At 49.0% G+C, this 20,000-nt stretch overlaps 1 protein-coding gene across 1 annotated transcript in view; it reads right to left on the reverse strand.

Annotated features, from left to right (window-relative positions):
• sema6ba (sema domain, transmembrane domain (TM), and cytoplasmic domain, (semaphorin) 6Ba) overlaps positions 1–20,000 on the reverse strand; it is a 108,802-nt gene that overhangs the window by 46,342 nt on the left and 42,460 nt on the right. The window contains exons 2-3 of the mRNA XM_064329836.1: positions 5,534–5,659; positions 3,394–3,508 (exon numbers count right to left, since the gene is read on the reverse strand). Of these exons, the coding sequence (XP_064185906.1) occupies positions 3,394–3,508; positions 5,534–5,639 (221 nt within the window). The 5' untranslated portion in view covers positions 5,640–5,659. The remainder of the gene's footprint in view (positions 1–3,393; positions 3,509–5,533; positions 5,660–20,000) is intronic.

A 20,000-nucleotide genomic window follows, 5' to 3' on the forward strand; every position in this document is an offset into this window, starting at 1 on the left:
TCGGTAATGATGCAGCGCTGCTGTGTTTAATTGGTATGAATTAACGTCACTGCGCGAGTAGCGGCTTGACCTGATCCTGGGCTGTGGTACTGCTGGACCCCCCCTCCCAAAACCTAACCAACCCCCCCCCCCCCACAGCAACCCCCCCGGCCTCCATCCAACCAGAAAGAGAAAGAGAGAAAAAGAGAGAGAGAGAGAGAGAGAGAGAGATCGTGTCTCGGGTCGAGGAAGACTCAAACCCCGTGCACCCATAAATTAATCACACCCCCGCTTTTCTCCGAAAGTTAGCAAGAGTAACCCCCCCACCCCCTGCATCATTAAAAAAAAAAGAATGTGAAGATGATCGATCAACTCTGACGTTAACGAAGGCTATTGATGGCTATTTCTTTGGTTCGTTAAGAGGCTTCCAGCTCAGTGTGTGTGTCTCTGAGACGGAGACTGTGGTGTCTGTCACTGTCCCTGTTGTTCATCACGCGGGGGGGGGGGGGGGCAGGAGGCAGGGCAGGGGGGCAGGGGGGGGCGGAGAGACAGTGCAGCTCATCTTTTCCCCCCTAATTGTTGGAATAACAAGGCAGGCCGAAAGCCTCCGGGTGCATTTCTGTTGACACAGGCGCATTTTTCTTAAGTTGTTTTTGCTGCACATTTTTTATTTTATTTTTAGCAGGAAGACTGACTGACTCAGCGATAAGAGGGGCGCGGGGGGGGGGGGGGGTGTTAGGGGATGGGGGAGGAGGGGGGGCTGTTTGTGAGCGCTCAGATTACTGGTGCTCTGGGACCCAGTGCTGAAGCTGGGGGAGAGGCCTCTCTTTCTGTCCTACTCTCTCTCTCTCTCTCTATTCCTCCCTCCATCTCTCTCTCTCTGTCTCTCTCTATGGCCTTCTCACTTGCTGTTTCTCTGTCTCTTTTCCTCCGTCCATCTCTCTGTCTGTCTCTCTCTATTGCCTTCTTTCTCGCTGTTTCTCTGTCTCCTTCCCTCCCTCCTTCTGTCTCTCTTTCCTCCACTCTTTCCTCTCCATTTCTATCTCTCTCTCTCTCTCTCTCTCTCTCTCCGTCTCCCTCACACACGTCTCCAGTGAGGGGGGGAATGGTGCGTTCTGGGATATTGATCGGCATGTTATTGACCGGCTCAGTTTCTGCTCCACATCTTTCCCGATACCCTGCAGGAAGGCCCGGCGGAGGGGGACACGTGCGGGGGGGGGCAGACCCCAGCTGCCCCAAGCACCAGCCCGTTTTGCCCCAAGTGCCCCATGTGTCCCTTTGATTTGATTTTTAAAAACTGTACTGTTGCCGTAATTCATTTTCATTCATTCATTTTGGTAAAATGTATTGTGTGCAATAGCTGGCTGTGATGGAAAAAAAAACCAGTTCACCTAAGTTGGTGTGACTTACAGCCCCCACAACACCCCCCCCCGGAGGTGCTGCTTGACCCCTCCCTCCCCCAACTCCCAAACATTGACCTTCGGGAGGTCAAAGGAAGTGGTCGGTTTGGGCCTGGGCCTGGGCCAGGGCCGCGATTGGCTTAGTCCTTCCAGAAGACCCAACGGGACGTCCGAGAATCCCAAAACGTCCTTCCTCAGGTTCTCCTCAGGGTCTGGATTTCATCCGACTGTCACACCTCTGCAGTGCCCCCCCCCCGGACCACCAGACCCCAGACCCCAGTCCCGCCACGGGGAGACTCCTCGACTGGGAATATTTACGCAGGTGTGTTCCGTCTGCAGCGCAACACGTTCTCGAGCTTTTACAGCTAGCGGCTAATTCGCCGACCCGGAGCCAATCAGACGCGTCCGTTTGTCCGCACGCGCTTTGCAGTGAAGTTCATTTTCGGTGATTGTTGCCGAACTGTTGGCAAACTGTGTCTGAGAAGAATAATAATATTTAAAAAACACAAGCTGAATCTGAATTTATACGCTAAATCCAATTTGAGGACAGACGTCGATTGAATCCAGGCCATCGTGTTGGGTGAACACAGAAAATAAACTACTACTCATCTGAACAAAATATCCACTGTTAATTCAGCTTCAATAGGGACCATACGAAGTCCATAAGAGTTGATTTAATACTGAACGTCAGAGGTGGAAAGTCCAGGGATCAGAAAGTAAAAGTCCTGCCTTGTGTTTCTTCCACCCATGAAGTCAGCCAGCTGATTCCACTAATTAGCTCCACCTCCTGGCTGAAGAAGTGTAGCAAATCCAGGTGGCGGTTGGAACAAAATTCTGGGCAGCAGTTTTACTTTCTGAACCTGGATTTTCCACCTCTGCCGAACGTTATAACGTGACAAAGTTAAAGACGGCACGCACGGTTCATCAGGATAATGCTCGTCTGCGTTATCGTTTCTCTCTTCAGCTTGCCCTAGAAGGACGACGCGCGCGACGGTCCCCACGGTCAGTCAGTCGCTGCGTTACCACTCCTGAGAGACAGGGGGCAGTATACCTTTGCAGGTGCTGACAGGCTGGAGTCGCTCACCTCGGCTTTAAGGGCACCTGTGCGAATATCAGCGGGATTACGCTGGCGGGTTGAACCGGAATGTTTCGGCACCCCCCCCACCGAACCCCCCCCCCCCCCCCCCCCGCGCGTCGGGACTTCATCTTCCTGTCTGGAGAAAAGGGGACGTCCATCACAGATGGAAAAATACAGGAGCCTGTCTCACCACCCCCACCCGCCACCCCCACCCCCCGAATGTACCGCTTCGCTCCCATGGGGGGGGAGGGATGGCGGGAGCTGGACTTTTTTTGCGCCGCGACGCCGTCCGAACCTGAGACGCCCGTAAAACTTTCAGAGTTTAATAACTCTGCCCCCCCCCCCAGCCTCCCACCCCCCCGAACACGAGCCTGGAGGGCCGGCATTCTGGGTGCTTCATTATACGTCCGTTTGGTCCAGAGAGGGGTTGGGGGACGGGGCGGGGGGGTCGGGGGGGGTCGGGGGGGGCTGTCGACACGTTTTTACGGTTCGAGGTCACAGAGACGCGCCCCAAGGCTGCAGGCGAGGTCACTTCCTGGCAGGGCGGTTCGGGTTCCTTTGGCCGCGTTCCCCTGGTAACCATGGCCATATGTGAACTCTCCGAGGAGCCATAAGCCAATTTTATCCTTAACTCCGACAAGCAGTAAAAGAAAAAACACACTTCATTTTTCTTTCTTTTTTTTGGAGTGAAAGCATTCCTGTCTGTAACGTTATCCAAATTTAGCGGGGGGGGGGGTTCTTTGAATTCCTTCAGGGCAGGGGAGGTGGGGGGGGTACAGAGCTAATTTTTGTAATTGATGGGGGGGGGGGGGGGGGGGGTTGGGTTATGCGATCAGCATGTCTTTCAAACCTGCCCGACCGGGACGTTTCACCTGAGGGGTGTGTGCGGGCGGCCCGTGGGACGTTGACGTTGCCGTTGCCGGGGGCGACCATTACCTGGATCCGATGTAGAGGGTGCGGTTCACCTTGAGGATGCTCTGGATGTGCAGGGGCTCCTGTCTCAGCGATGATCGATGGGCCCGGCCCACGAACACCGGGTACCGCCGGACCACTGCGGAACACAAGTTTACGGTCACACCGGCACACTCCGGGGGGTAGCGGTGAAGGACACGGGGGGGGGTAGCGGTGAAGGACACGGGGGGGGGGGACAGCCGTATATCACACCCCTCAGAGACGGGCCAGGGAATCCGCATCACCGTCTGTCCTTGAGTGCGGCGAAAGACACTGAATATCTCTCTCTCTCCTCTCCTCTCCCTCTCCCCTCCTCCTCTCTCCATCCTCCTCTCTCTCTCTCCTCTCCTCCCCCTCACTGCCCCTCCTTCTCTCCATCTTTCCCTCTCTACCGCTCCCTCTCTCCATCTCTCACTCTCCTCTCTCTCCTCCTGCTTTTGGTTTCTCTCCTCCATCTCTCACACTCCCATTACCTCATTCACACTCTCTCTCTCTCTCTCTCCTCTTCTCCCCCTCTCTACCCCTCTCTCTCTCCATCTCTCACTCTCTTCTCCTCATGCTTTCAGTTTTTCTCCTCCATCTCTCACACTCCCATTATGTCATTCACGCTCTCTCTCTCTCTCCTCTTCTCCCCCTCTCTACCCCTCTCTCTCTCCATCTCTCATTCTCCTCTCCTCATGCTTTCAGTTTTTCTCCTCCATCTCTCACACTCCCATTATCTCATTCACGCTCTCTCTCTCTCTCCTCTTCTCCCCCTCTCTACCCCTCTCTCTCTCCATCTCTCATTCTCCTCTCCTCATGCTTTCAGTTTTTCTCCTCCATCTCTCACACTCCCATTATCTCATTCACGCTCTCTCTCTCTCTCCTCTTCTCCCCCTCTCTACCCCTCTCTCTCTCCATCTCTCATTCTCCTCTCCTCATGCTTTCAGTTTTTCTCCTCCATCTCTCACACTCCCATGATCTCATTCACGCTCTCTCTCTCTCTCCTCTTCTCCCCCTCTCTACCCCTCTCTCTCTCCATCTCTCATTCTCCTCTCCTCATGCTTTCAGTTTTTCTCCTCCATCTCTCACACTCCCATTATCTCATTCACGCTCTCTCTCTCTCTCTCTTAGTATTACTCTCATTCCATCTCCCTTCCCTCCTGCCCTCCATCTATAGCTTTTACTCTCTCTCTCTATCTCACTTCCTCCCCCCTTACCTCTCTTCTCCTCCTCTCTAAATCTACCTCCCTCTCCCCCCCCCCATCCCATTGTGTGAAAGGGCGAGCCTCTATCCCCAAAACTCCCCTGGCCAAAGGGAATGAAGAACTGGGATTTGGGGAGAGGGAACATTCCTCCGCTCAGTTCAGTTCAACCTCATTCTGTTCCTTCACTTCACAAACCCAAAGCAGGACGAACCCTCTGCTGAGGCAATTATAAACAGCACAACACGCAGCTACTGCTGTACCGTGTAACATATACGCACGTGTGTAACATACACACACGCATGTAACATACACACACGCGTGTAACATACACACACAATTGTAATATACACACACGCATGTAACATACACACAAGCGTGTAACATACACACACAAGTGTAATATACACACGCGTGTAATATACACACAAGCATGTAATATACACACAAGCGTGTAACATACACACACAGATGCAGGCTGTCATTGCAGATAAAATTCTGATCTTAACTGACCTGCCTGGTAAAAAAAAAAAAACACTAAATAAGATTGACTGGCACCAATGACTGCAGAAGCAATGAGTACAGTTACAGTAATGTTGTTTTGCATAAGCAATGAGCACAGATACAGTAATGTTGTTTTGCATAAGCAATGAGCACAGATACAGTAATGCTATTGACCCTTTCAGACCAGGCCAAATCCACCACCGGCCGGCCCGTAGAGTCTTCCTGCTTCCTGTTTCTGGGAAGCCCGGAGACCGCAGCAGCGAGTCATCTAAAATCCATCAGGGAGCCCTGACCTTTGACCCCTGTGCGATACCCGCCACACCCCGCCGCGTGCCTCCGGGCTGTTTCCCACATGACCCCTGACCCTGTGACCCCCGACCCCCCGAACGGTGGCATGTAAACACAGTGGGGGGGGGGGGGGGGGTTGGGAGGCCTACCTTCTGAGGGCACGGTGCTCAGGGGTCCCAGCTCCTCGGGGAAGGCGCCGCCGGCCAATCGGAGGAGGGCGAGGAGGAGCGCGAAGGGCGGGGCCAGGGTCGCCATGGTGACAGAAGAAGGGAGCGCTGCGGAAGTGAGAAGAAAAATGGCGGCCGGTTAGCCGCGCGACTATTCAGCCAGCGCAGCGAGCGAAACGCACGGGAACAGAAACAGAACGTCCTGCTATTACACAGACCACATGTTTTCTGTGGGGGGAAAAAAAAAAACAAATAAAAAAACTCCATAAACCTCGATTTCTGGAACTCTCCAGAGCGGCTTAGGGTGGGATTAACCGCTAAATGAGTTCCTCCCAACGTCCCGAAGGAACCTACAGGCGAGCAGACCTTCATCAGCGAGCGACAGCCGGCACTAGCTCTCTCCTGTAGTACTGTGTGCAATGTCCCCGGGGGGAAAAAGTCACCGAGTCGCCGGCGGGTCGGGGGAACTGGCGTGCATTTCGGCTGCGGCGGACCTGCAGTGCGGGTACAGGGTGCCAGAGCGCCAGCAGGAGGGGCACAAGCTATTTGGGGGAGAAAGTAGAAGCTATAAAAAAAGCTTCTGTAATAAAGCCTCTTATAAAAAAAAGAGCTTGCCAGCCTCATTTCACCAAACGCACTGTCTGTCTCAGACAAGGGAATTCACCGTCCCACCCCCCTGAGAGAGGGGGGGGGAAGACAGAGAGAGATTGGAGACACGTGTGGGAGGCACCAAAATGAAGCCCCTCGTGATCGACTGCAAATCAAAGTCACTGGCAGTTTAATAAAACACCAAGTGGCGGGGGGGGGGGGGTCTTTTCCTCTCTCTCTCTCTCCATCCCCTTTCCCTCGCCCTCTCTCACCCGTATCCTCTCTCACCCTTTCTCCCTCACTCTCTATCTCTCCCTCTTTCCCCCATCTCTTTCCCTCTCTCTCTCTCACCCGTTTTCTCTTTCTCTCTCTCTTTCACCCTCTCTCACCCGTTCTCTCTTTCTCTCCACCCCCTCTCTCTCCCACACACACCCTCTCTCCCTCCCTCTCTCACTCTCTCTCACCCTCTCTCACCCGCTCTCTCTCTCTCCCTCTCACCTGTTCTCTCTCCCCCCTCTCGCTCACCCTTTCTCTCTCTGTCTCACACACACCCTCTCTCTCTCTCTCTCTCTACCCCCTCTCTCTCCCGATCTCTTTCTCTCCACCCCTATCTCTCTCCCACACACACCCTCTCTCCCTTTCCCCCTCTCTCCCTTCTCCCCCCCCCCCCCCCCCTCTCTCTCTTCCTCGGGCGGGCTGGTGCAGAGATGAAAAGAGCGAGCGAGGCGGCGAGTCAGCTTAGCGGGATCCGCCAGCCCGGCGGCCGCGGCGGCCCCGCCCCAAACGAGAGCCCTGGGAGCGATTATTATGGGCTGCTGTTGCCGACCTCAAACCCGCACGGTTACCGCCCTGAGGGGACTCTTCACATCCAGAGCGACTTTACACTCGCAGCGCATTACTGGATGGGTGTGTGTGTGTGTGTGTGTGTGTGTGTGGGTGTGTGTGTGTGTGGGTGTGTGTGTGTGTGTGAGGGTGTGTGTGTATGTGTGTGAGTGTGCCTGTGCGAGCATGTGTGTGTGTGTGTGGGTAGGTGGGTGTGCATGTGTGTGTCTGTGCGAGCATGTGTGTGTGTGTGTGGGTAGGTGGGTGTGCATGTGTGTGTGTGTGTGTGTGTGTGTGTGTGGGTAGGTGGGTGCGCATGTGTGTGTGTGTGTGTGGGTAGGTGGGTGCGCATGTGTGTGTGTGTGTGTGTGTGTGTGTGTGTTTTGCACCTGCGTGCTTGCGTTAAGTGTGAATTATTCCATTTCAGTTATTAACCGCCAACCAGCTGTCAGGAAACAATGCTAATATTTTGGCACTTTGCTCCCTGGTGTTATTATCTCTATGAGCAGCGCATTGTCTGCGTGTGCATCTCATCCATAATGGATGCCAGAGGTAACAGAACCATCGTTCATCCACAGCCACCTGGCTGGATTTCTTTATTCACAAAAACGCAGGACACACCCACACTCACTCACACGGCACAGACACACGCACACACACACACACGGCACAGACACACGCACACACACTCACTCACACGGCACAGACACACGCACACACACACACACACACTCACACACTTACACACTCACACATACTCACAGTACGCACGCACACACACACACACACACACACTTACACACACATACTCACAGTACGCACGCACACACATGTTCACATGCACGCACACAAACATGAACACATACACACAGTGCACATACACACACACTCAAATTCAAATTCAAATTCAAAATGCTTTATTGGCATGAAATACACTTGTACTTATTGCCAAAGCGTACACATAGAAACAGGAACAGGAAACATGAAATACGAACAACATTGTGGAAACGACAACAATGCAATCAACAGTGTGGCAATGGCCACAACGAGTAGGCTATACAATAATAACAATAATAAAATCATGACAATAATAATAATAACAATAATAATAATAATAATAATAATAATGTAAAAAAATAAAAAATAAAAAATTTAAAAAAAAAGATAGAAATTTATAAATAATTAAAATAAATATATTTGTGGTGGTCAACCAGTGTCCCTCAGATTATGGCAGGCCGAGATGTACTTTGCTGCTAGTGGAGCCGTTGGCCTTTCTCCTAGCAGGATTTGCATTTTTTCCTCATTTGTTTGGGAAAGGAAGTCTTTTATAATTAGAGAAAATTTGTTGTAATAATGTGTCCTAATTTCTGAATATTTTTCACAATGCAGGAGAAAGTGCATCTCTGTTTCCACCTCTCCTGTCTTACAGTGACCACATATACGTTGTTCTTTTGGTAACCATGTATTCCGGTGTCTGCCTTTTTCAATTGCAAGTGCGTGGTCACTGAGCCTGTACTTGGTCAGGATCTGCCTCTGCTTTGTATCTCTGACAGAGAAGAGATATTCAGCCAATTTGTAGTCTCTTTTTAGGGTCCGATAGCAATCTAGTTTGTTTTGTGTTTTGGTTACATTATCCCAATATTCCAGATAAGAGATTTTGGTCTGTTTCATTACTTGGTTTACTTTGATTTGTTGGTAAGCAGTGCTGGTATGAAGCTGGTCTGTGATTTGTGTTAGTTGGGTTAATGGGTTAGTCAGCTTCATTACCAGCTGACTGAGGGGACTCTTTTCATGACTGAGCTCTTGGGCTTTCATTGCCTTAAATTGCAATGTGTCTTGAGGACTTGAATTGAGGTGCATCCAGAATTTTAACGCTCTTTTTTGGATGTGAATCATTAATGGATAATGGCCTAATTCTGCCCTGCATGCATTATTTGGTGTTTTCTTTGTACTTGTAGGATGTTTCTACAAAATTCTACATGCAGGGTCTCTATTGGATGCTTGGTCCCATTTGGAATAGTTCTGCTGGCTGAGTGGACCCCATACCTCACTTCCCATACAGTGCAATGGGCTGAATTACACTATCAAATATTTTTAACCAGATTTTAATTGGTATAACAATTTTTGAAGTTTTCTTTTATAGCATAGGTGCTCTTCGAGCTTTTTCTTTTAAAGCATTCACTGCCATGTTAAAGCTCCCTGATGCTGTAATTGTCAGACCAAGGTACGTATAATTTAAAGTGTGATCTAGGCGGTGTTGCCTAGAAAAAACTGGAACCTGTTTTCCTGACATCTGGCTTTTTTCTGGAAGATCATTATTTTTTGTCTTTTTTAAGTTTACTGTCATTTGCCCAGTTCTGACAGAAATCCTCTACCAGAGCTAGGTTCTGCTGTTCCCTTCTTCAGTGGGAGACAGCAGAACCAGGTCATCTGCATAGAGTAAGAATTTTACTTCCGTGTCATGTAGGAGGGGGGGCTGTAGACTGTTCCAACTGCACCGCTAACTCATTAATGTAAATATTGAACAGTGTTGGACTCAGACTACAGCCCTGCCTTACTCCCTGTTTTGGTGTGAAGAACTCTGTTCTTTGGTCGCCAATTTTCACTCCACATTTATTTTCTGAGGTACATTGATTTAATTATATCATAAACTTTACCCCTACACCACTTTGGGAGAATTTTGTAGTATAATCCGTCATGCCAAATCAGGTCAAATGCTTTCTTGAAATCAATGAAGCATGCAAAGATTTTACCATTTTTTGTTTTGTGGACGTGTTTATTTATTAGGGTGTGTAGGGTGTAAATATTGATCGGTGGTACGATGATTTGGGAGAAATCCAATTTGACTTTTACTCAGGACATTGTGCTCGTTAAGGAAGGTTACAATTCTTTGAATTGATGATACTAGAAAATACCTTCCCAGATTACTGCTTACACAAATGCCTCTGTAATTTTGGGGTCTAATTTGTCTCCACTTTTATAAATTGGGGATATAAGCCCCCGGTTCCAAATGTCAGGAAAGCATCCTGAACTCAGTACTTGGTTGAACAATTTAAGCAGAGCGTCATGCATTTCTGGGGTGCTATTTTTTAGCATTTCATTTCTAATTCCATCAAGACACATGATTTTCTTGATTTTAGAGACTGGAGCTTTCGATCAGTTCTTTGTGGGAAATTGGTTTATCCAATGGATTTTGATTATCCTTGATGGTTGATTCCAATTTGTTTAGTTGTTCATTAATCATAGTATGGTGTGTTTTCTGACTGATTTCACAGTATAGATTTTCAAAATATTGTTTCCAAATGGCTCCATCACTAATGGCTAATTCGTGTTGCTTTGCTGTGCTTAAATTGTTCCACAAATCCCAAAACTGGTTTTGATTAACTGATTCTTCAATATCATTCAGAGTTTTATTTATGTATTTTTGTTTTTTCTGTTTTAGGGTGTTTTTATATTCTTTAAGAGTTTTGACAATACCTGAGGCGTAAATCAGAGTTGTATGGTTGGTTATGTTTTTGGTTTGATAATTTTCTTAGGTTTTTTTCGAATATTTTTGCATTCAATATCAAACCAATTTTCATTTTTGTTCAGCTTCCTTTTATTATGAACTTTTAGTTTAGCTTTATTTGCTGTTTTCTGGAAAATATCATTGATATTAGTAACAGCCAGATTTAAAGCCTTCTCTGTTATTTTGGTAAGGAGTATTGATGAAGTGTTAATAGAGTTAGTTAATTCAGCGGATCTCATTGCTTTTGTGAATTCATCTGTGCTTGTTTCAGCCCATCTGTACGATTTATTAAGTTTATACAGCTTACAGGGCTGTTGTGTTTGAGTTTCTGGATTGTCCAAATCTTTTCAGAAATACACTTATTTGATTATGGTCTGAAAGGGGGTTTGTTTGCCTGACAGTGAATGCACTAAAGGAGGAAGGGTCCATGTCAGTGACAGCATAGTCCACAACACTAGTCCCAAGAGCTGAGCAGTATGTGAACCTTCCTAAAGAGTCCCCTCTGATCCTGCCATTAAGGATGTACAGGCCTAAGGCTTGACAGAGATGCACTAACTCCCTACCATTCTTATTTATTATATTGTCCGGATTATTTCTTTTTGTAGTGGTTGGTGTAATGTACAAAGGGGTGTTTCCAAATATATGATTGTTTCCTTGGGGATCGATACAGTCGGGTTCTGTTCCTGTTCTGGCGTTAAGGTCGCCACACAGTAGCACATTTCCCTGGGCCTGGAAATGGCATATTTCTGTATGCAGAGCGTTGAAGAATTCCTCATTATAATAGGGGGATTCATGTGGGGCAGCGTAAGCTGCACACAGGAATATATCTTTTTCCCAATCTGCAATTTCTTTGTTCAATTTTAACCATAAGTGGGATTGTTCTTTTTTGGTTACTGTGATGAATTTAGCCAGTTCCGCTTTGTACCACACCAGTATCCCTCCGGAGTCTCTGCCATGTCGCACTGTTTTTAATTTTATAGAGGGCACTATAATTTCGCCATAACCTGAGGGGCAGTGGGTGACGGTATCTTCTCGGCACCAAGTTTCAACAAAAATTAAAATGTCAGCATTAGAAATGTTTTTGAGGAATTCAGGGTCTGTGGTCTTCAGCCCAAACACAGAAGACCACAGACCCTGTATGTTCCAACAGCTTACACAGAATGAACTCATTTTAATCATTCACAGCATTTCGAGTGAAACAAAATACATAGTTGATAATAAACTACTGTCTTTTTTTTTTTTTTTTTTTTTAACTTACTATTTGTATAGTACACAGTATAACTGGTTTATACTGTATACTCACATATTAGATTATATATTCACATCACATATATATTCACAGATATGAATTCATATTAGTTTAGCAACCTATCGCACAGCACACTGAGCAGGTGTTTGATCTCACCTAGCTCAGAAGGAGGGGCAGGTGGGACAGGGGCCATTGTGAGGGCTGCAGCGTAGCTGGGCTGGTGTTGGTGGGGGTGAGCCCTGGGGGTCGGGGCCTTATGGGGGACTGCGGGTGCTGGGTGGGCGCGGGGGTTTTGGAGTGATGACCGCTGCTGTCAGGCCGATGTGGGGCCCGAGGATGGTGACCGATGGCGTGGGGGGGCTGATGCCTGAGATTGGGCCTGTTGATGGTGGAGGCGGGGCTGGATGGATTGCGTCCCAGTGCCACGTCTTTTAGCGTTTTAGCAAAGACTTTGATACCTTCCTTGTCTAGATGCAATCCATCGTAGAGGTACCAGGGGCCGATGGTGGGGTGGCGAGCCAGGTGCACATTGGGCAGTGCAGCGCAGCCTCTGGCGATCTCCGCATTAATGTCCCTGATGACATGGGGGTGACATCAGTCTGTGGCAGCAGTGTGGAGATGACCACGCAAGACTCAGGGAACTCTCGGGAGGCTTTCTCTGCCATCCTCCTCACTGCGTGGGCGGTGTTTTGGCGCAGGCGGGGCAGGTCGTTGGTGCCGGTGTGCAGTATGACATAGTGAGGGCTTCCCAGCGTGTCCCGCTTGAGCAGCTCCAGGGCGCGGGCTGTGTTACTGCAGCGGGTCGCCTTTACCTGCTTACCAGGAAAAAGCCTGTTGGGGTCAATAAACTTCCCATTTGAGTCCATGAGAAGGACCACTTGTGGATCAGGTGTTCTGCTGGTGGGGGGCTGTGTTGCAGAAGGGGGCTGTGCCTTGGGGGTGGGCTGTGCGTCAGAGAGGGGGGGAGTGTCTGAGGGGGTGTTGGTCTGTGTGCTGGGGGGGTTTTCTGGCGCTGGTGAATGTTGTGAGTCAGGGGGGGCATCAGTATGAGCCTGCAGGTCAGCTGGGGGGTGGGCTGTGGTTTGGAGGGGAGTGGAGTGTTTGTCAGTATCTGCGTTTGAATGGGCAGTACAGGGTGTGCATGTGTGTGTCTGTAGCTGCTCTCTCAGATCCTGTAGCTCCATGATGAAGGATCTTTCCCTGCGCTGCGTCTCCTCTTTCACAGAGGCCAGCTGGGCTCTCAGGGCCTGGTTGTCCTGCCTCAGTTCTGCGGTCTCTGCTCTCAGGGCAGCGATGGCTGTGCTGATCTCTCTGCTCTGCTGGTTCTGCTCTTCCTGCTGCTGCAGAGGGAGATATGCCTCGGAGAGCCTGGCCATAGTGAGCTCTCTGAACTCTGCAAACTCCAGCTCAAGCAAGGCCAGGGTCTCCCTCATGTGCTGGGTGTCAGATCGGGGAGAAGCGGGGGCAGCACAGGGCAGGTTAGGTACAGTGGTGGGTGTGGTTTCCTCTGAATCTGAATCCTCTCGCTCTGTGGGGAGCGTGAGGGGACACTTTTCCTTCTCTGCCTTCTCTTTCAGGGCAGGAAAGTGTTTCTCAAAAGCATCCAGGTTGGCCTCAGTAGCACTTTGTATGAGAACAGTCCCATTTGTGTAAATGTTCACATTTAGCACTATACTGTCCAAATGTTCGTCTTCACAAACTGTTATTTTGCTCCCCTTTCCTATCCCTCCCTTCTGAATATGAGGGTAGTGCTTACATACAACACTGTGCCAGGCCTTGGTGTTATTTGTGAAAAAAATTAAGTTGTTTTTAACCTTATTGTTTGCCTTTTCAGCAAAGTCCACATATAGGGTTTCGGGGTTGTTTCTCATAACAGTTAGTTTATGTTTCTTTTTAGCCTTTGCACTTCTCAGCTTAGGAGGGTACGGAATCTCCACAGCAGCGTGCTTGGTTACCATGGTGACAGCTCAGAAAATTGATACTTTTCAACAGCTTTAACTGCCACTCCTTCTAGCCTTGGGTTGAGCTATTGAGCTATGCTAATGCTATCAGATCTGATTTTTTCTTTTTACTGTATTAAATATTATATTACTACTTTAATTAAAGAAAATATGTATATAGTTATCCAAATGTTCTAATTTATGACTAATGTATACAGTTTCTCCCAAGGCTTACCTTTGCTTTTTATTTCCTTTAACTTTGGCTTAGCTTTGCTCCTAGCTTTCTCCTAGCTTTGTACCTTCCCTTGTTATGTCCGTATTTAAGTTATTTTCTATTCTTCTTTTGTTTTTTTATTATATTCCCTCCTTCTATGTTCTTCTTCTTTTCTTTAATTCTGCTTTTTTATCAATTATATGTATTTTGTTTCACATCTAAACACTGTATTTGTTTGATATTTTTAAGAGCTCATTCTTTAAGCAGCCACTCTCTAAGCAGTCTCTCTCTCTCTCTCACACACACACACACTCACACAAAGAGAATAGAGAACGGGAACAGATAAAAGAAACATGCGGAGGGACAGAATGGAAAAGAAAAAAGAAAGAAAGAAAGACTTTTTTTGGCTTTTTTTCATCATTAAAACATCTTCCCATAAGCTACACTGCTATCCAGGGCACTGGGCTCAGAACAGATCCTTACCGACAGCAGCATAAAGCCCCTCCCTCACCTCCTCCCCCCCCCCCTGCCCCCATCAGCTCCACTCGTCACTCATCAATACCAATCCACTGCCTGTCACCCCCCCCCCCCCCACCCCGCATTATTCATCAGCTCAGTAGCCTGCCCCCCCCGCCCCCCCCCCCCCGGCCCAGTGCCGCTAGCCTTTTAAGTCGGCTTCCATTTGCCCTGTCATCGGCTGTGGGCTTTTTCCCCCGATTTTTTCTTCTTCTTCTTCTTTTTTTAGGGAAGTGAATCAGCACCACGGCGGTGCCCCTAAATAGCCTTCCGACCCCGCGACCTTTTCGGTTCGTGTTCAAGGTCGCGCACGAGTCTGCGGTCGCTCTTTTGTCGTCCCTGATGGGGAAACCCCCCCCTAGCCCCCCCCAAAAAAACCCCACCGCAAAATACAAACACAAAAACACAAGCCGAAAAACATACAAAACAAACAGTAAACACTGTACAAAGGAGCAGTTCAATGTGCAAACAGCATGTGCATATGAGGTATGAGGAAATCTATCTGCGTTGGTTGAGCATGTTTATTATGTGACAAACAAAAGTGATCTTGAGCCTATTGCAATAAGCCTGTAGAAAAAAAACCTCAAATTCAACAACTAGAGTGAGATCAGGGCTGTCTAGAATAGACCGGGCTTTTACACAAAACCTGATCAGCATATACAGTACTGTATGTCAGTCAGAGAGGTCTGCTGGACACCAGCTATCTTACTGGCCACTTTTAACAACATCATAGAGGTGTTTTAAAAAAAAAAAAAAAAACCAAACCAGACCGCCATGGAAAATGTCAAGACAGATTCAGTAGACGATCCGTAAAACCGTCTATTGACGGTTGGATTTACATTAAAAGAATTGACCGCAGGGACTGGACCCGTACCCCCCCCCCGTCTCCCGTGCTGTACCCCATTAACAGTCCTCTCCAGCTGACCTTATACCGCTCCATTAAAATTCAGATTTCTACGAACCTGGAACAATGTAATTACATCCAGTTAAGCACCTCATTTGACGAATAAAGTCATTAAGAGACTCTTTCTGCAGAGAGACAGGAAAGAAAAGGGAGGGGGTGGGGGTGGGGGGGGGGAGGAGGGGTGGGAAATGAAGTCAGTTCCTGATGACACAGATAACAAATTTGCTAAATGAATCGATGACACCTCCCAGGCTCTTCAGGAAAGGGCTGTGGTGTGCGTCATAACCGAAAAACCCAATTTTTCGCGCTAAAACTGCGTATGACGCCCACTATCGACCCGGGAGCGCGCGGACGTACATTATTCTCCCGCCAAAATATTTTTCCCGAGGCAGACTGCCCACACAGGCGTTGGTCAGAGGTAGACGTCATTCGCAGGTTCTAGCAAGCATGGCTGCGGGCAACTGATTGACCAGCAGGGGTCGCCGGTGAGCGGTGAGAAAAAGGCCATCCTGACCCACCGAATCCCTCCCTCCCTGGGTGTCTGTACAAGGCAGTTGCTTGATTGACCAGCAGGGGTCACTAGTGAGCAAAGAGATGATGCCATCCTGACCAACTGAATCCCTGCCTCCCTGAGTAATTGTACAGGCAGTTGCTTGATTGACCAGCAGGGGTCACTAGTGAGCAAAGAGATGAGGCCATCCTGACCAACCGAATCCCTGCCTCCCTGGGTGTCTGTACAAGGCAGTTGCTTGATTGACCAGCAGGGGTCACTAGTGAGCAAAGAGATGAGGCCATCCTGACCAACCGAATCGTTACGGAACGCACGGAACACCTACGGCGCCTAACCGTTCCGCGACCTCCGTGACCTCTGACCTCCTGCAGCCGTGCCCAGGAGAAACAGCGCAACCGGAGTCGCACCTTCAGTCACCACCACCCCCCCCTCATACCCCGCCCGCCTGCCTCCCCACCTCCCCAAACCTTAACCTCCCCTGCTCTCTTAGAGCCATACCCCGCCCGCCTGTCCCCCCATCTCCCTAAACCTTAACCTCCCCTGCTCTCTTAGAGCCATACCCCGCCCGCCTGCCGCCCCCCCACCTCCCCAAACCTCAACAGTGCCAGTTTGCCAGGATAACCCTTCACCCAGGGGGGTCAAGAATGCTGTAAATTAAACCCAAACCCACAGAGAGGAGAGGATTTATCTGAGAACAGGCAACCGGGGATCTGGTCAGAAGGGCAGACTGTGACATTCAGCACATATATCAGCCCAAAAATAAATACAAATAAAAAAATTAAAAAAACCGTTTCACTGGTTTCCAGGCACTTATAATTCACTGAAATCTCTCCCGCGTGCCTGACACAACACCCCCCCCCCCCCAAATGTAATTATTCTCCTAAGCTCACCCTCAGGGCTGCGTATTGTCTTCCAGAAATACACACAGGAACCCGATACCTCAGAGTGTTCCCCTCTACCGCCCGGGCGCCCTTTCAGACGTCCTGCAGAGAGACTGGTGATTAATCGCCATGGAAATAAAAAAAGTGTCAGTCACTGAAGTGGAGGGGGCGGGGCTTATGACTGAGGGGGGGGAGGGGGGGGGGCCCGAGGAGGTCAAGGCCCGGATTTTGGACCCGTGCTTTAAAGGGAACAGAGGTGGAAGGCCGAGGAGGGGATTTCGGGAGATAAGAAGGGGGTGGGACGGGTCGTTTTCCCACAAGAGGGATCATCATGGGTACGGAATGCGAGAGGGGTGAGGTCATCGAGCTCCTTTAACCTCCGATCTATCTGTATGATGTCACGCAGTTCCGCCAATCATATCAAAGCGTCACATCTCACCGACCCCCAGCCTACCCCACCCAAACCCCGCCCCTTCGTGACCCTGTCCTCCTGCTGCCTCAAGTCAGGATTGGCCCGCTTGATTGACTCCATTTATTTGTTTTTTTAAGGTTCACAAGCTAAACACAAGTAACACTCTCCAGGACAGGCTTACAGAGCCAGACGAATCAGATTCAAGTAACCTCCCCCCCCACCCCCCCCCCCGCCCCCCACCCCCCATCCCCAAAACGGCCCTCCCCCCATCCTCACCCCCTCCCAGATTGGGCTTGAACCCCCTTGAAATGCCGGAGATAAGCGTGAAATATGAGGTCGATCGCATTAAATCAGGAACCCCCCCCTCCTGCCCCGAAATTCAAAATGGACACGGAACGGATCAGCACCGGTAAAATGTGGGGGAAAAAAAACAAACTTTCCACAGCCCTCCTCCTTCCGCCCCATTCCACAATTTTGCCCGGTCCAAAGTTCATTCGTTTGCTTCAAAATCTGGAAACCCACAACCTCCTTACCCCAAACTGAATTCTTGGCTACACCACCGCACCACCACCCCCCACCCCACTCCCTAACCCTCCATCTCTTTTCATTCTTCATATTTACAAGACGATATGACTGCCAGAGTGCTGAGCCCTGTTTTAACCAGCCCACATGCCAAGGCTGCAGTATATATATCCATCTCTGTACAAATAATCCCCAATGTAAACTACCCACTGAACAATAACCATCGCTCTTGCCCCCCAAAAAATTGAGGTTTTTACAGAGTGAACGTCACTTCTGCTCCTGCAGTACTCCTCTTTCTGTTCCTTATCCACACGTCCTGCTCTCCTCCACGGCAAAACAGGGTGGACAGATGACCAGTTGTTTGTTGTCTGTTCGCATTCGTTTCGTCTCTCTCTCTCTCTCTTCTGTCGCTCTTTCACTTCGTCCCTCTCACTCTCTCACAACAGGGGATGTAGTCCGTTGAGCTGAAGTAGTAAGGCCAGCCAACGGTCACTAGTTTAGGGCGATGTCCTCCTCCCCCCTCCCCCCCGGGGGTACTGGAGAGAGATAAGGACTGTCACACATGCAGTACATCTCTCCCTCTCTCCTCTCCCTCTCTCTCCCTCTCTGAATACTATTTATACCCTCACTTTCAGATTGAGGTAGTTTAATTTCACTGCACACACACACACACACACAAGCATGCCCACACACACTCTATCCCTCACACACACACATCTTTCACTATATCTCTCCTTCTTCTCCTTCCTCTCCCTCCTTTCCTCACTCCACATCTCTCACTATCTCTCTTTCCCCCATTTCTTTCTTGCACATATCACTCCCTCTCTCTCTTCTTTAATCCCCATTGCTGGGCGGGAGAAGCACGGAAGGTGAAATCCGCTCCATATTTTGCGGATGCCCACTGCCTCCGGGGCACCGTTCGGAACATTCTCATTCTGTGACAAGACCGAGAGTAACGACAGCATATTCAAGAAATATATTTTTTAAAAAAATAAATAAATAAATCAGCAAAGGCAGTTTGTGAATAGTTTGGGCCAGGAGCGCTTGGTGGATGTGGATGTGGTGGGGTTCAGGGGGTGGTGGGTGGATGGAGGGGCAGGGGGGTGTGTGGGGTGGGGGATGGGGGGGTGTGTAGGGGTTAAGTGAGTTGTGTTTTGTTTGGGTTGAGCTAGACAGTTCGTTCTGTGAAGATGACCTTGTGTTTGGTCTTTCAGGATCTGGTTTCGGGTTTGTATATGTAACACCACGTTCCATTTAGCTATTCAGATCAAATCAATAAAAATCAAATGCACTACCCCCCCCCCCCCCCCTTGTCTCTTTCTCCCTCTCTTTCCTTCTCTGTCTGCCCGCCTGAAATTATAATTCAAATAAAACGGATCTTCGCTGCCACGACAAGAGCGACTGCGTTGCCAAAGAGTATGAGACACAAAGCAAGTTCGCAAACACAAGAGTAACGGTATAAACACCAATCACACACTGTTTACCGGAACACAAAGGCACGAATATACATACGCATATCCACATATACACACGCACAATGTAAAAATATACACGTACAGACACAGTGACACACACCATCCATTCTCTCCATTTGTTCCTGTCTCACTTTCTTCTCTCTTCCTACTTTGTCTCTCAATTCTCTCTCTCAAATTCAAATTCAAATTCAAATTCAAAATGCTTTATTGGCATGAAATACACTTGTACTTATTGCCAAAGCGTACACATAGAAACAGGAATATCTCTCTCTCTCTCTCGCTCACTTCAATTCAATTCAATTAGATTTATTGGCATGGAAAACATACAGTACGTATATTTTGCCATTTCAAAAAAAAAACCCATTTCAAATAGAAGGAAAAGTAAAGAAAAATAAACCGTAGAAAGCATTTACGTTCAACTGTAATTATAATAATTGGTGAGTTGCAAGTTGTGCAACGAGCTTAATTTGCACACTGTGCAGTTTATCAGTGCAGCGGGTATATGTTTGCCGGGTGGTTATTACCCCTCAGGTTGTGTGAGACTGAAACACACTGCGCCGCGAGTGGGGCGCCACACCCATCTCCCAGAAGGCTTTGCAGCTTTTACACATTCATCATTGGAAGGAAATGGTTTTTATAAAAATAGAAAAATTTGCTGGAAATGTGTTTTATTTTCCAAGTTCAGAATACCTCTCACGTTCTAGGAGGAAGACAGCCTCTCTCCCTCCCTCTCTCTCTCTCTCCCTCCCTCTCTCTCAGATGGCGGTAAAGACGTATCCCTTTGTGTCGGGAGGAAACGGCGAAGGCGGCAGCGCCGTTGGCAGAGGCGCCAGGTCGCCGCGGCAACGGCACGCGCCCTCCGCAGTTTTTGGGCCGACACCCCTGCCGGGTGCCCCCAGGGGGGCAG

This window comes from Anguilla rostrata, chromosome 3 (assembly GCF_018555375.3).
Source record: "Anguilla rostrata isolate EN2019 chromosome 3, ASM1855537v3, whole genome shotgun sequence".
Taxonomy (NCBI): domain Eukaryota; kingdom Metazoa; phylum Chordata; class Actinopteri; order Anguilliformes; family Anguillidae; genus Anguilla; species Anguilla rostrata.